The 17,782-nt window shown below is 44.3% G+C and overlaps 1 protein-coding gene across 2 annotated transcripts in view; it reads right to left on the reverse strand.

Annotated features, from left to right (window-relative positions):
- Wwp2 (WW domain containing E3 ubiquitin protein ligase 2) overlaps window positions 1-17,782 on the reverse strand; it is a 117,511-nt gene that overhangs the window by 29,641 nt on the left and 70,088 nt on the right. For both annotated transcript variants that reach the window (XM_075977391.1, XM_075977390.1), the window contains exon 8: window positions 13,861-14,071. In XM_075977391.1, coding sequence (XP_075833506.1) covers window positions 13,861-14,071 — 211 coding nt within the window. The remainder of the gene's footprint in view (window positions 1-13,860; window positions 14,072-17,782) is intronic.

Consider the following 17,782-nt stretch of genomic DNA (forward strand, 5'->3'; position numbering starts at 1 on the left):
CCTGCAGCCCACGGTTCTGGCTGCTCTTTTAGCACACAGGCCTAGGTGAGATCCGCCCTCTCATCTTTGATGGCAACAGTCACTCTTTCAGGGACTGCTGTTGTCCAGCCCTACTCTGTGTCCTTATGAACCTTCTCAACTGACTTGCTAGGAAACAACGAAGGACCAGACCTTCCTTCCACCTGTTACTATCTACACAGCCTTTGAAAACCGGACCCCTGCTCAGATTAAATGACCGTGGGGTCTTTCCTGACCCCCGGCCTGGCTTGCCTCCCTTTCCTTGAGAACTCTCACTCCTCCCTTACCTGCACAGCTATTCATGAGCCTCACAGCCTTCCCCTCATTCATTCAGCACAGTGGGTCACTTCTGTCACCAGCCGTGCACGAGCCTCCTGCTTCTGCTTGACCCACATAAATTAAGCCTCCCGACTATCTTGGCTTGGTCTCCTCATGCCAAGAAAACGATACTGGCTTTGACTTTTGTCAGCATATCCCTGCCAGGGGTTGAGTTTCTGTCCCTTATAAGCATCTTCCTCACACTGAGATAAAAAGCCTTTTCAATCCATTGCTGTGGGTCTTGCTCAGTGCTGCATCCGGGTCACACAGGTTCTGTCTACATACTGAACAGCTTTCTTTGATGCTCTCAGAAACAGTGTTCACAGCAGCGAGTTTGTTTCAGGTCACTACCCGACTTGTTGCTCCTTGGCCCTCAGTGAGTGACACTGGACTGAATAGTGGCCACACTGAGTCTTGTTTTTGAAGACTTAAGAAGTTTCCCATTTAACTCAGTCTTAAGGTAATTTTTCTCTTACCTTCATTCCTTTATTCTGTTGTGTATCTTCTACCCTTGATCCCCAGTCTCCCCACAATCTCCACATTAAAGAGTTTAAAGGCCAAGACAAAGCCTCGATCCCATTCTTAGGATGATGTCAATTAGCTTTCTACACCATTATCTAAAAGGTTACCATCAGCATGGTGTGGTGCCTACATGGAATCTCAGCACTCAGGAGGCAAAGACAGAAGGATCAGGACTTCACGATAGCCTGAGCCAGTGGAAGCTTCATATCAAGAACTCTGTTATTGCTTTCTTAGCATGCACGAAGCCCTGGGCTGAGCTCTCAGTGTCATGCAAAAATTCCCTCCAAAAGTAATTCTCCATTAAAAATCATCAGGAAATGAGCTACCCACTAGCTGCCATTACATTATATTGTCAAACCATCTGGATCATTGGTTAGTCAGATCCTGTGTTTGGACAGATCTCAGTTTCACCAAAAAAAAAAAAAGCAAAACTGGGAATGTGCTGATAATGACAAGGAGTTCAGGTTAGTACTAGGGTTCTTCCTAAATGACCTTTATAAAATTATATGGTTAAATGTTCAAACTACATTCTTAGTAAGAGTATTGATGTGGCTGGAGAGATGGCTCGGCAGTTAAGAGCACAGGCTGCCCTTTTCAGAGGACCCAGGTTCAATTCCCGGCACCCACATGGCAGCTCACAACTGTCTGACTCCAGTTTCAGGGGACCTGACACTTTTATAGACATAAATGCAGGCAAAATATAAATGCACATGAAATAAAAATAAATATTTTTTTTTAAAAAAAGAAAGAGTATGGACTATTTCTAGTCATTACTATGCTTGTTTTATTTACCTAAGCAATGGGTATTAACAGCCCTCACATTCAAAGAAAACCTGCTTTCTCCATTAGAAACAGGGCCATTGGGAAGGTGGTGGATGGGGGCACTAGGAAGAGGGAGAAGGAGATGGTAAATGGATTTGATCAAAGCACATTGTATAAATTATATGAAATTTTTAAAGAATAACTTTAAAATGCAATTAATAGGTAAAATCATAACATGGTGATAGGTACACATTTATAACTTCCAGTCTCTGGAGGTTAAAGTAGGAAGATCCTTAGTTCAAAGTCAGCCTAGGACACAGGACACCTAGTGACACCCAGTCTCCTACATACTAAGTTCAAAGCCAGCCTAGGATACAGGAAATCTTGTCTCGAATAAATAAAACAAAACAAAACAAACAAATGAAGCCATGGTAGACAGAACCTTGGGCATCCTAAAGAAAGGATTTCTTGCTATTACTTAAACTGAAATGAAACTTTAGAAGAATATACTAGAAGTATTTGTGTTTTCCCAAAGTCTCCCATGTAGAGCATTCTACGCCCAAGCCCAAGATGCTAGAGGAGCAGCTACTGAGTTTCCTAAATTAAGTCTGTTTTCTTTTTCTCTTCAATCATACTGTTTTCTTTGCCTTGGGGAAATCCCAGATGGAGTCTGGTAACATTCAAATATAAGCTTTTATAGAAAGTAAAGACAAGTCTCAGAAATGGTTTCTGTAAAACACACACACACTTTTCAAATGGAAAGTTGACAACCTAGGTAGATAATGTGAAAAATAATGGATGAGAGCAAAAATGAGTCTTTTCCTTTCTAAAGGCAACTTGATCAATAACCCTGTCTATATAAATCCTCTGAGTTTTCTGGGCGGTGGTGGCGCACGCCTTTAATCCCAGCACTTAGGAGGCAGAGGCAGGCGGATCTCTGAGAGTTCGAGGCCAGCCTGGTCTACAAGTGCTAGTTCCAGGACAGACTCCAAAGCTACAGAGAGACCCTGTCTCGAAAAACCAAAAAAAAAAAAAAAATCCTCTGAGTTTGAACTCCTAACGCAGACAAGGAAAGAATCGAGTCAGAGATGTAGCTGTAAGAGCATCTATTATAGCTCATCAGAGCAGGGACGGAGACCCTGAACAGCCCCATGGGGCACAAAGAGAAATGCTATTGCTATTTTTTAATTTTATTTTTATTTATTTATTTTTATTTTTATTATTTATTTATTAAAGATTTCTGCCTCCTTTCCACCACCGCCTCCCATTTCCCTCCCCCTCCCCCATCAGCCCGAAGAGCAATCAGGGTTCCCTGCCCTGTGGGAAGTCCAAGGATCATCCACCTCCATCCGGGTCTAGTAAGGTGAGTATCCAAAATGCCTGGGCTCCCACAAAGCCAGTACGTGCAATAGGATCAAAAACCCACTGCCATTGTTCTTGAGTTCTCAGTAGTCCTCATTTATTTTTTTGTTTTTGTTGTTTGCTGAGACTGGGTTTCTCTGTGTGTCCCTGGCTGTCCTGAAACTCACTCTGTAGACCAGGCTGGCCTCAAACTCAGAGATTTGCCCTCCTTTGCCTCCTGAGTGTTGAGATTAAAGATGTGCTCCACCACTGTCTGGTGAGAAAAGCTACTTCCATAACAGGGCTATTCCAGTTTTAAAACAAACTGGAAATGAGTATCAACTTATTCAGATGTTTAAAACATACTGGACAGAAAAGCAAGTTAATGAATAAGATGCTTGAAATAATCAAAACTGAGTGTAAATAGGAGAGGCTGGAAAGATGGCTCAGTAGAATGGGTACTTGTTATTGGGCTTGAATTTGATCCTGGAACCAACATGACAGAGGAGAGAACAGACTCTTGGGAGGAGTCCTCTGACCCCCACATGTACAACATGACAGAGGAGAGAACAGACTCTTGGGAGTAGTCCTCTGACCCCCACATGACAGAGGAGAGAACAGACTCTTGGGAGATGTCCTCTGACCCCCACATGTACAACATGACAGAGGAGAGAACAGACTCTTGGGAGTAGTCCTCTGACCCCCACATGTACAACATGACAGAGGAGAGAACAGACTCTTGGGGGGAGTCCTCTGACCCCCACATGTACAACATGACAGAGGAGAGAACAGACTCTTGGGAGTAGTCCTCTGACCCCCACATGTACAACATGACAGAGGAGAGAACAGACTCTTGGGAGTAGTCCTCTGACCCCCACATGACAGAGGAGAGAACAGACTCTTGGGAGGAGTCCTCTGACCCCCACATGACAGAGGAGAGAACAGACTCTTGGGAGGAGTCCTCTGACCCCCACATGACAGAGGAGAGAACAGACTTTTGGGAGTAGTCCTCTGACCCCCACATGACAGAGGAGAGAACAGACTCTTGGGAGGAGTCCTCTGACCCCCACATGACAGAGGAGAGAACAGACTCTTGGGAGGAGTCCTCTGACCCCCACATGACAGAGGAGAGAACAGACTCTTGGGAGGAGTCCTCTGACCCCCACATGACAGAGGAGAGAACAGACTTTTGGGAGTAGTCCTCTGACCCCCACATGACAGAGGAGAGAACAGACTTTTGGGAGTAGTCCTCTGACCCCCACATGACAGAGGAGAGAACAGACTTTTGGGAGTAGTCCTCTGACCCCCACATGACAGAGGAGAGAACAGACTCTTGAGAGGAGTCCTCTGACCCCCACATGACAGAGGAGAGAACAGACTCTTGGGAGGAGTCCTCTGACCCCCACATGTACAACATGACAGAGGAGAGAACAGACTCTTGGGAGGAGTCCTCTGACCCCCACATGTACAACATGACAGAGGAGAGGAGAGAACAGACTCTTGGGAGGAGTCCTCTGACCCCCACATGTACTCCCTTGCACACAAAACAAAAGTAATTAACATTTAATTACGTATAAAAATACTGGTTTTAATTAAATCTAAATTGCCATTATATGATTAACCCACCAAGAAAAAGACCGTGACAGTTAAACAACGCATGCTAACGTTTATAAATTACATGCTGATTTTTAAAAAGATAAAATATGATGCCGGGCGGTGGTGGCGTCTGCCTTTAATCCCAGCACTCAGGGGGCAGAGGCAGGCGGATCTCTGTGAGTTCAAGACCAGTTTGGCCTACAAGAGCTACAGAGCTACAGAGCCTCCAAAGCTACAGAGAAATTCTGTCTCAAAAAAAAAAAGGTAAAATATGGAAAACATGCATACTAATCAACAATGGGAGCTAGAAAGATGGTTCAGTGGTTGAGAGCATGTACCACTTGCTCTTTCTGAGGACCTAGTTTGGTTCCCAGCACCCATGTTAGGTGGCTCTCAACCACCTGTAACTCCAGCTCCAGGAAATCCAAAGTCTCTGACTCCTTCAGGCACCTCACTCAGGAGCACATATCCACACACATACACATAATTAAAAATAATAAAGTCTTTTTTCTAAATCAGCAAAATGGAGGGTATCTGTACATTACAAGAATGTTACAACCTCAGAACAAGGAGGAACTCAAGATGACCACACATACATGTACACACACGTTTGTACTATACATACACAATCATCTTTAATTTTTTTGTTTGTTTTTTTGAGACAGGGTTTCCCTGTATAACAGTCCTCGCTGCTCTGAAACTTACTTTGTAGACCAGGCTGGCCTCAAACTCAGAGATCCTCCTGCCTCTGCCTCTTGAGTGTTGGAATTAAAGGCATGCACCACCGTGCCCAGCTATCATTTTTAAATTTTAAAAAGCTGTCTAATTTTATGAGTATGAATGTTTTGTTTGTATGTATGTATGTGCACCACATGCATGACTGGTGTCATGGAGGTCAGAAGAGGGCAAGAGATCCCTTGGAACTGGAGTTAGGATGGTTGTGGGCCACTGTGGATGCTAGAAATTGAAGATGGTCTAGACTGCTCTAGACCGCTGAAATATCTCTCTAGACCCATTTTTTTTTAAAGGCACTATAAACAAAGTAATGAGATAAGCTACAGTCTGGGAAAAAGTTTTGACAATATATATCATTGGACATTATCTAGCACATATTAAGAATCATGAAGCTACATCTGCAATATCTGTACTCAAGAGGCAAAGGAAGGATATGGAGTTCAAGTCATGTGCGTAGGCTACAAAACGCATTCAAGACCAGCCTAAGCTACAAGAGATCCTGTTACAAGCAAACAAATCCTGCTGGCTAAAGAGAAAACAAAGGGATGGAGAGGTGGCTTAGCAGTTAAGAGCACTTGCTGCTCTTGTAGAGGACCTGAGTTCAGTTCCACAGTATCCACATGGTGGCTCACAACAACTGTCCATAACTCCAATTCCAGTCCCACTGCCCTCTTCTGACCTCCAAAGCACCATATGGCACACATACATATATATAGACAAAGATCCATACACTCAAAAGCAAGATAAACAAGTCTTTTTTAAAAGGAAAGAAACACTCTAGGGCTGTGGTGGCACTTGCCTTTAATCTCAACACTCAAGAGGCAGAAGCAGGTGTATCTATGTGAGTTCAAGGCCAGACTGGTTAACAGAGGGAGTTCCAAGACAGCCATAGCTACACAAAGAAACTCTGTCTCAAAAAAACAACAATAACCCCCCCCAAAACAAACAAATAAACAAAAACAAAAAAAGAAATTTTAAGGGGGCCAGGGAGATGGCTCAGCAATTAAAAGCACTGGCTGCTCTACCGGGTCCTGAGTTCAATTCCCAGCAACCACAAGGTGGCTTACAACTATCTATAATGAGATTTGATGCCCTTTTCTGTCATGCAGGTATATATGCAAATAGGGTACTTACATAAATAAATAAATAGAGAGAAACACAAATAGCCAAATGAAAAAGTGGAACAAAAATTACACCAATAAGGCAATTCATTATAAAAAAGCAAAATATTAAAAAGAGTATCAATGATAATAAAAGAAATTCAAATTCAAACCACAAAAAGATGAAAAAGAGCCAACAATGTGCGTTGTAGTAAGATCATATATGTGTACCCAAAGAAGATCTAATGAAGCAATTTGAGAGGGTCCCCCATAGCTGACCCAAGGAAGCAATTTGAGAGGGGTCCCCAAAGTTGAAGGTCTGGGTACAAGAAATTCACTTCCAGAAGGACATTTGCTTTTCTTGTTTGTTTGTTTTTTTTGGTCTGTTTTTATGTTTTGTTGTTTTGTTTTGTTTAGATGGAATCTTGCTCCAGGTTGCCCCAGACCTTGTGTATACCAAACTAGCCTCACACTTAGCTCCTCTTTGATCTGCTTTTTTATGAGTGCTGGGTTACAGATGTGCACTACCATGCCTGATAAAACACCATTAATTAGGCATCACTGCCTCTGCCCTTTTCTCAGGGCAGTGTTGGGGATTGAATATAGGACCTTATGTATACTGAGCAAGTGCTTTGCCACTGCACTGGAGGTCTTACCAGCCCCAGGTATTACAGCTCTCACAGAAATAAGCATGTGTACAACAAGCTGTGTACAGGGGATGGCCTGAGAGCAGCACAGCTGCAATTGTAGAGAAACAAGATCGCGTAAACTTGCACTATTCATATAACAGAAAACCACATGGCTGTTTATGTGGATGTGACCATGTCTAGGTATTCCTGTACACGGAGACTGCATCAAAAAGGGGTGTGTAAGACTTTCAAAGTATTTTAGGCCTCAAGGTCTCTGGGGAGAAAATTTTACATTTACATATTCATTGGGGGTTGGGGTGCTGCAGGGCACTTGCACAGAAGTCAGAGGACAATTTGTGGGAGGCCGTTCTCTCCTTCCATCTTCCCAGTTCCAGGGACCAAATTCAGGTTCAGGCTTGGCACTTTTACCAACTAAGGCATCTCACCTGCCTCCTAGTCACCATTTTTATCTACAGGCTTTTAATAGTTCTATAAGTACAAAAATCTGGTAGATACATGTTTATCCCATGTTGATAACTGTCCCCTTGGTGTCAATATCTGTAATCTTGGCGTCAAAATTTGTCACCCCAGGTGAACTGTTTAAGGTGTCCTCACTTGGGGCATGAAAACAAAAGCAGCTAACTCATATTGCAGAAAGAATGAACAAAATGATCTCTGGGTTAAACTCAGCGATCCCCAAGTCAGTGTGAAAGTGCATTCCCTCTGGTGGCTACTATTAATGGTCAGGAAAATGACAAAAGATGCACAAAAACATCTGTTGTTGCTGTGCGGTGTCTATACTCCCCACCCCATCCCCAGCCCTGCCTACTAAAGATCTTGTTTGGTTTTGCTTTGCTGTTGTTTTGTGGGTTTTGTTTTTTAGCTTTTTGAAACAGGGTCTTTTACTAGGCTAGTCTCAGATCCAACCATCTTCCTGCCTCAGCTTCTCTAAATTCTGGGATTACAGGTGTGAGGAACCATGTTCAGCTCAATGGTCTTTTATAAGATCAAATGGAAATTAAAATACTACAGACAAGTAAGAACGTGAGTCCCTTATCTACCCAAACCTGCCACTCCGTCTCCCCACACCACGGAAGATGCTGAGGGTGCCAAGATGGGCACAATACCCCTCATTCTTGAGGAGCTCTCAAGAAAGCATAGTAAATGGCCTAAGGATTACATGTGATCACATAATTTTGATATGGGAGGAACAGCTCATGGCTCCCGGAGTTCACTAGTGACAGCAGAGTCTTTTGGAAAGAAGACAACACGCACTATTTGAGTTATCTATGCATGTAATAATCCTTTTAGCATCAAAAACAACGTTATATTCCACAAAATAAAAGGTGAGAAAAAAGCAGTCTCCCGATATAATCTGTGAATCCCAAGACACTCAAAATGTGGTCCATGGTCCAAACTGTTAAGAGTTTGTGCCCAGAAACAGAGAAGTTTCTTAGCTTCTAGAAACTTCTGTGTCTATGACATTGCCACAGCATCTAGATATGTATGTGATACCTTGAGCAGAAGGTAAAACAAATATAAAGATTCATCATAGGTTAAAAATTTAGAAATAAATCAATAGCATCCCCCACCAAAGCAGGTTCTTCATTTATACCTTGTGTAACACTATAAACGCTCGGAGTGAGAAGCACTTTGGCTTAAGCCAAAATCAAATGCAGAATGAGATTCCATGGTCCAGACTAGTTATAACTTAGCAGAGATGCTCCCAACTCCCCCATCCCTTTTGGTGTCTCTACAAACAAAACATCAGAGAACTCTCCCAAAGTTGTCTCAAGGTCTACCTAGAGAGGCCTCTGTGTCTCCAGCACGGGCACGGGGACAGATGGCAAATGTGAAAACACCACCCCATTAATTCTACTCTGAGGCAGGAAACAGGGCAGCCAACGACTTGGGGAGAACAAGGATGGTGTGAAACGGCAGAGCTGAGGTAAGCCGGCAGTCCAAACACAACGTCCTCTCTTATGTAAGAAACCACAGCCATGCGCTAGCTGCCAGGCCGAAATAATGCGCCTCTGTGTGAGGAACTCTGAGAGTGAGAGACCGAGGCGTGCTGGAGGTTTGTCAAAGCTATGTACACATGGTCTGCTCATGGGTGTTCAGTCTCCAGAGTGGGCTCGACACTGACAAAAACCAGACACAGGGCCAACTGACCAAAGTGGCCACTACCTCACGTGTGTTCAACACCCCTTCTTTCAATAGACACTTATAACCTGGAAATTCCACACCTTCCAGTAGCTTCTCTGGGGCTAATTAGGTTAAAAGAAAAAAAAAAGGACTTCCAGACAGAGAGAAATGGAATAAAGAATGTTGTATTTGGCCTCAGACAGTCCCTGTTTCAGAAGCCCTTGGCCTGGAAGCACACAGATATGTGTGACCAGTTTTTCCTGCTGTAAACTTCAGAGCACCAATGCGGCAATTCTTGGAATCCCCAATAAATATCTCTCTCTCTCTCTCTCTCTCTCTCTCTCTCTCTCTCTCTCTCTCTCTCTCTCTCTCTCCCTCCGTCCCTCCCTCCGTCCCTCCCTTCCTCTCTCCTTATCATTCAATAAAGCAGATGAGATGGAGGAGTCAGCCTGAGGCCCAAGCAAACAATCTAGTTTAGCTTAAAAATATTTTAAGCCGAGGAGAATCCAGAGATGAGGAGCCTTTATGAAGGGGTGGGCTGTGATCTGTGACAGACACCGCTGAGCCCAAGGCCAGTCAACAGGGCGAATGAAGGAAAATCCAATATTCTTTTAGAGATGCCTTTTCTTTAAAGCATTGGTGAAGCAGAGCATTAATTCAGATTTTCTTTTAAAGGGAGGGGGAAGGAAATGGGGGAGGAGAAAGACAGCACTTAGAAGTATTCATTACAAGTAGGTCCTGGGCCTACTTTGTGCCAGGCTCCTAGTCACCTACAGCCCAGAATGATGAGGGACTTGAACAAGCAATGACAAGAGTGAGAGGAGAAATGGCCTTATTCAACCTTGTCTACCAGGGGTCGGGAAGGACTGCTTCCCTGAGGACTGTCATTACCCTGAAACACAAGGAATTAAATGTAAAACAACATTGAAGAAGCATTGAGAAAGACTGTCATGGGGAGGCCCCTCGGCCTGGAGGAGGCAGGCATGGGTCGGGTTGGACTAAAGGCCTTTATTATGACTAAGACTGCAAAGGGAGGGCGGCTTCCACGGGAGGCTGGGGCAGGTGGAGCCCATCTGTCAGAGATTTGCAGCTTATTTAAGGATTTGGAAACTTATCCCTAAAGACAATAGGAAGCTGCTGTGGCACTCCAAGTGGGAAAGGTCATGCTTAGAAGTTTTACTTTAAAGGGTTAGTCTAAAGAAAGACAGATAGCTGGATGGTGGTAGCACCCATCTTTAATCCCAGCATTCAGGAGGCAAAAGTCGGTGGAAACTCTGAGTTCGAGGCCAGCCTGGTCTACAAGGGGAGTTCCAGGACAGGCAGCCAGAGCAACACACAGAGAAACCCTGACTCAACAAACCAAAAAAAAAAAAAAAAGACAGACCATGGCCTGGTGGTCGCCTGGGCCAATGGTGTACTATGTGCAGGACAAGTTAGGATGGGTCAGGTAATGGTTCTGTTTTAGGCTGAGTTAAGCTACACAGCTAGTACAGTGGGCTCAAGATATAGAAATGAGAGCTGGCATCAGTTCTCAACGAAGTCAAGGGATAGAATCTGGTGCCAGAGAGAGAATTCAGTGGGACTAGAACAGACTTCACAGACTGTTTCTTGCTTAGCTGTCCATTTGCAGGGCCTAGCCCTGGACTTGCCATCCCTTAAACAGTAACAACTATCCTGTCTGGTGGAAAAATGCAGGCCAGTGAGATGGCTCAGCAGGGAAAGGCTCTTGCCACCAGCCTGACAACCTCAGTTCAACTCCCAGAACCCACATGATGGAAGAAAAGGAGAAACTCCCTAAAAGCTGTCCTCTGAGCTCTGTATGTTTTGTACACACAACTACACATGTTTTTTAAAAAGAATGTAATGAAAAAATGTAATGAAAAACTTTTAAATAAAAAAATGCATGCCATCCTACAAAGGCATTGACCTGTCTGTAACTTGGACACTAGAGACGTCAGCTTAGACGCTTCCTTTCTAGATTCTCATAAGTGATAAAGGTATTCTGTGGTCCCCATCGGCGCCACACATGGAGCTGCACTTCACTCCTCTTCTAGTATTTACGGTAATATAACAGATTGTGTTCACCATCTTGTTGCCTGGGTCTCAACTTAGAAACAATGGAGGGAGGAAGGCACTGGGTCTACAAACTGGGAGGACGGCTGTAGAAACTATGTCCTTTCTGGGTTCCTATACCAAAGCCAACCAAAAAGCCTGCTGTCTGCACTGCCATGCGCTCAGCAGTGCTGGTGGCCCGCTCCAAGAGGAGTGGCAAGCCCTGGACACTGACCTGGTCCTTCAGATACAGAGGTAGGAGTACTCCTGGAAAACCGGGACTCCCAAACTCTTCTCTGGAATATTCTATACATAAAAGTGGGTAGCAGCACACACACACGCACACACTCCCGCACACAAACATGCATGGGCCTTGTCACATTCTAAATTCTCTAAGAAAAAGACACTGTCTAAATTATACCTCAGAAAAGTGTTTTAGCCTCTGGCCAAGGGGGGTGAGTGGGGGCAGGCTTCCCTGGACTGTTGAATAAAGAGCGTTTTCAGAGTCTGGAGTTTTCCAACTGCTTGGAAACAGGAAGAGCCCAATCCCAGAGAACAGTAACCCTCACACACACCCCACATAAAGACATGCTGAGCCATTAGCCCTAATTGCCTGTGACTGACACAGGAGAGAGGCCGGGCTTCCAGGCATTTGCTCAACGGAAAGAAAACAAACAGCTCACTGGGGACAGAGGCCGCCATTTTCTCTCCTTTCTGCCAAAATGATTCTGCTCTGGTCCCCCAAATTATAGCACACAGATTTGAAAGTACAAACAACACATAGTTCTTTCAAGCCTCCCATAGCACATGTGAAAGAGGAAAGAAAATCTCTGCAGGGGTACACAAGTAGTTGGTGAATAGGCTTTTCACAAAATCAAACCCTTGACCAAAAAGATGGCCTTTTCAGAACTGCCTCTCAACGCTCCAATTTTCTTGAGATTTGAGTTAATAAGACTTATCTATAATGGTTCCCATTTGCTCAGCACACTATTTAGGAGAAAGGAGTTCTGTGAATGCTAAATACAAGCAGCAAAAACCACACATGCTCTCGGATACAGGATTTTAACAACTAGGAGATCAGAAGCGGCCCTATGAACAAGGCGTAATAATCCTCAGGATGCAAGAGACAGCTTTCCACGTCCATTATGAATTATACATCGAGGACATACTCACCATCCTCAAGCCTACATCAGCACATCACCAGTGACTGAAAAGGACAGAAACGGGATTCTTTAAAACTACTTTTTTCGGCATTTATTTGTTTGTGTGTCTGTGAGGGGAAGAGCCTGGAGAGACCAACAGACAACCCACAGGAGTCTGCTCAGCTTTCTCCTACACGAGGGTCTGGGGATTGATCTTGGGCTGCCAGGCTAGGGAGCAAATGCCTTTACCTGATGAACCATGGCACCAGCAGCCCTAAAACAATTTTTTAAACAACATTTACTTAGGGGCAGGGAGCACGTGACAGTGGGCAGACGTGGAAGTCAGAGGGTAACCTGCAGGGATCGGCTTTCTCCTCCACCTGGGGGGTTTCAGGCTTGGTGGCAATCAACTTACAGTACGCCATCTTGCCAGCATGGGACATACTGATAACCAGGATGGACAATGGGACTGGCCCTGACCACACTCGGCCTTAACTGAGGTTAAGACTTTGTTTCCCAGGTCAGAAGCAGTCTCTGTTTTTACGGCTCCTTCACAGCCACTTCAAGGCAAGGCTTGTCTGTCTGTCAGCACATGTTTCATACATACCATCTTATTGGAGTTCTTAGACATGGATGCTTATTGTCACCACATAACTAACATGTAACTCACACAGACAAGGCCACACAGGTGAGGTCAAGGAATGGATTCAATCCCCAATCTAATTGATCCCCGCCCCTCCCAAAATCCATGTTCTTTTAATTTTTTTCTACACATGCTTATTTCTGTGTGCGTGCGTGCGTGCGTGTGTGTGTGTGTATTAAAAAAGTCAGAGGACAACGTGTAGGAGCTAGTTCTCTCCTTTCACCATGTGGATATGGATACCAAACTCAGGTTGCCTAGATTGGTGACAAGTGGTTTTATCCGCTGGGCCATCTGGTCAGTCCCCAGAATCCATATTCCTTGTCCCATCTCACTACATAGTCAAAACTGAGCTTCTCTTTGTCTTGCCGGAGTTGTCATCTTGGTTGAGGTCTTTGCTATCCACAGTAAAAGGGGTCAAAGAAGTGAATACCTGTGCTAACACTGGCCACGGCTATGGGGATAACGGGCACAGCAATTCAGCACCTAAAGCCTGAGTCCTTCATGGATTGCCAAGGTCAAACTCAGGAGGGAAAAAGCTATTCTCTAGGCAGCACCTAGTCAGACACCTCCCTCTCACACACACACAAACAATCCACAAAAGCATCAAGCTCCTTGTCCCACAGAAGCTGTGCACCTGGGTCCCAGGGGAAGGTAGCACTAACTTGCCTCCTGAGATGGTTTAGGATCTTTCAGATGTTTGCCAAGCAAGCACCTCTACACCTCTCTTGCTCCTAAACATGGCAGCCTTCCCAGAGACCCCTGGCCACTAGGTATGAATTGACCACATTGCTTCTGACCTGGTGGAGAAGGCATTTGCTGAGGAGTCAAGTATCATGATGGGACACAAGGCTACTCACCCGGCAGGGAGAGCATCAGGAGCCTGGGCGGTGGCAGGGAGCTGCTGTGTCCCCGAAGTGCTGGGCTCTTCTCCCTCCGCTGGTGTGGATGGACCAGGGAGAGATGATGTGCTGGGGTTTGGGGACACGCTCAAGGCTGCAGCTGGTGGGGCTGTCACACCAACAACAGAAGGTTCTTCAGGATCACTGGCTGTAGTAGGTTCCTCGTTCACTGAAATGCACAAATCATACTTCATGATAACTAGGAATAAGAATTTTGCTCTCTTTGACTAGGTTTTGCACACCATTCACTAACAATGCATCTATGACACCGGCCCTACTCACACTAGACAACTGTGAGTTTTACAAAACCAGGCCTTGAACGCTGGTCACAGCCCTCAGACGGTGGAGGCAGGAAGATGTTTGAAGCCACATAGTAAATTTTATGCCAATCAGGTCTGATGGTAGCCAAAACAGATAGGTGGGGACACGTTTATATTCTAGAAGACTATCTTTTTAAGAGATTTATTTTATTTATGTGTATTAATGGCTTGCTACATGAATGTATGTACATCACTTGTGTGCTTGTGTCTGAGGAGTTCACAAGAGGGCAACGGATTCCCTGGAACTGGAGATAGGGAAGGTTCTGAGCTGCCATGTGAGTGCTAGGAATTGAGCCAGGGTCCTCTGAAAGAGCAGAAAGTGCTCTCAACTGCTGAGCCATCTCTCCAGTTCCAGACGACAAATTTAAATAAGAATAATAAACATTACTACTGAATATGGGATGGGGTGGGGTGTGTGCTAGACAGAACACAAAGTTCTTTCTTTAGTTTCTGTTCCTGAAGCTTCACACACAGCCCCACAGCTAGGCACCTCAACTGCCCCACTTTCTACTGAGGAATCAAGCATCCAGGAGACTCAATAACCTGGCACGGTCATAAGACATCTAATTCATTCTCTGCTGTCTGCCTCCGGGGCTTAAGTAACTCTCTCCACTTTTTTGCACATCCTTTAGTGGGAACAAAGATTACATATAACCAGATCCAACTGGCTAACACTGGTAGTCAGCTGAAACCAAAATGTCTTCCCAGGATATGACCAAGCTTGACTTTAACAAATGACTGTGACCCTGAGACGTGAAACTGCCTCTGATTGAGTCCCTTGGATTTTGTTCTATTTATTTATCTTGCAGTGCTGAGGATCAAAGCCAGAGCCTTGCACGGGCTAGGCAAGTGCACTGTCCCTGAGCTGGGCTGTATCCTTACCCTGAGACTGCTGCTTTCTTCCAAGTGTTAATGCTATCTGGCAAAGAGGCTACATCAGATGCTTAATAACTAAATCTGTACCAAGAATGTTTCCCCAACATAAATGCAAAACTTTGCTTGTTTTCCATATTCTATCTGAGCTAAGATAGTACCTACAACAGATGGCAATCCTCTTTATGCAAATCTATAAACTTTATGCAATTCCAATCTTTTAAAAAACCCCACCATGCCTTTTTAAGTCATAGATAAATTCACTGTAAAATTTATAAGGGAAACTAAATTTGCAAGAGTAGAGATGAAAGTCTAAAGAAGACTGCTGGTTTCTGTTGGGGATTTTCTCCAGCATATCAGACTTATTACAGAGCTATAGTAATATACTAAATTGTGAAAAGTCAGAGAATAAGTAAATTAACAAAGAGTCAGAAACTGACAAATACTTCAATAATTCATTGGAGGTTGCAAAATGCCAATTCTAATACCCTTGGTGTCTTCATTTAAGTAAAGAGGAGCTGGCCCTCAACCACTCTGCTTCCCCAGGGTTCAGGCTGTGGGGGATGGAGCCTGTGGAAAAACCTGACTCTCCCTCTGCCAGTCTCCAGAATAACGAGCTGATGACCTTGCATCATCTGAAAATGACGTTTCACTTTCTTTAAAAATTTATTGAGGGGGCGGAGGTATACACACTGCTGTTCCAGAGAACGTAACTTCAATTCCCAGCACCTCTGATGGCTCCCAAACACCTGTAACCTAACTCCAGGCGATCTGGTAGCTCTGGCCAGCTCCATTCCCTCTACTCTTTTACACGCATCCACCCGCACAGAATTACAAATAAAGCTTTAAAATGTTGTAGAAAAAAAAAACACAGAGGTATAGGATTCAAACATTTTAATTGATGGGTTATTGCCTAATTAGCTAGGTTTAGTGGAGGAGTATATAGGACAAAGTTCTTCACATTAGCTTCAAGTCCTATGGAAAAACTCTAATATAATTAAATGAGAAATTGCTGAACAGGGTATATATATACTGTTATTGTTTGTATGTGCACGAACACGTGTGTCTTTTTCCCCTCAGATAACACACATGCCTTCACTTGTACATTTAAAGAATGGCTCTAGGGGAAATCACAAGAAACACAATAGAGGCTGCCTCTGCATGTCTGTCTGAGCTATGTTCTCTCTCTCTCTCTCTCTCTCTCTCTCTCTCTCTCTCTCTCTCTCAGTTTTGAGACAGGGTTTCTCTGTATAGCCCTGTTTGTCCTGGAACTTTTCTGTAGACTAGGCTGGCTTTGAATTCAGAGATCTGCCTACCTCTGACTCACCATTGCTGGAACTAAAGGCTTGCACCACTACGCCAACTTAAAATGCCTTTTTATTTAGAAATTGTTAATAGATGTATGTGTATACATGTGAATGTAGGTGCCTGCTGAGACCAGGAGTTTGCAGTTAGTCATGAGCTGAGTAACGTGGGTGCTAAGAACCAAATTCACATCCTTTAGAAGAAGAGCAAGTTTTCTTAATTAAATTTCCTCAGCCCCAGGGATATCAGGTTCTAGATAAAAATACTGTAACGACAATGGTATTGTGACTCTTCTTTAGCCCATAATCATGCTCTCAGTGTCTTGTGCTCCTCATAAGCCCTTGAGCTTACATTACATATTAAATCTATATTATAATGCCTTTAAAGGGGCTGGAGATGGCCCAGCAGTTGACAGCACTTGCTGCTCTTGCAGAGGGCCCAGGTTTGATCCCCAGAACCCACATGGCAGCTCAAAACCATCTATAACTCCAGTTCCAGGGGATCTGATATTCTCTTCTGGTCTCAAGCGGTACCAGGCACCCAAGTGGGATATAAATATACAGGTAGGCACAACACCTGTATACATAAAATAAAAATAAAGCCTTCTGGAAACAGAGTTGGCTGGATCTCTGAGTTCAAGGCCAAACCTGGTCTACACAGAGTTCTAGGCCATAGATTACATAGCGAAACCATCTCAGTAATGATAATAACAGTAATAATAATTATTATTATTGACTTTTAATAAACTCCAATTCTGCTTCATAATATTCATCCTGGAATTCTTTTGTGTGGCAAAGCGAAGGATCTAGCTTTACCTCAGTGGAAGTCTGAAAATGACTCAGGCTGTCTCTGCTGTTGGTACAACCAACATTTCCGCTTTTCTGTTCTTTTCTCTTTCTCTTTTTTTCTTTTGAGACAGGGTCTCACATATCCTAGGCTAGCCTCAAACTCAGTATGTAACCAACACTAACCCTGAATATCTGAGCCTCCTGTCTTTACCTTTGGAGTGCTGGGACTACAGGCATGCACCACTAAGCGTGTGTATACAGTATGAGGAGCAAACCCAGAGCTTGGGACACACTAGGTAAGCAAGCACTCTACGGTCTGAGTCACAGCCCCAGCAACACTTTCCTTTCTATCCCCTACATCCTTGCCTATCTGTCACACCAACCCTTTCCCCAGATGTTCTCCAAGCCACTGCGGTGCAGCTGGTCACGGCTTGCAGAGACCCGGCAGTGTCTGTGGCCTCCGCTACGCAGCACAGAGCTCTTGCAACAGCGGCTGGCACTTGATTGGGATGTATTTTCAACTTTCACTGAAAGATTAAAAGGCAGGGGTCTTGTCCTGGCTTATAGTTTACACTGTCCAGCAAAACAGTATTT

Source organism: Microtus pennsylvanicus, chromosome 6 (assembly GCF_037038515.1).
Source record: "Microtus pennsylvanicus isolate mMicPen1 chromosome 6, mMicPen1.hap1, whole genome shotgun sequence".
NCBI classification, from domain to species: Eukaryota; Metazoa; Chordata; class Mammalia; order Rodentia; family Cricetidae; genus Microtus; species Microtus pennsylvanicus.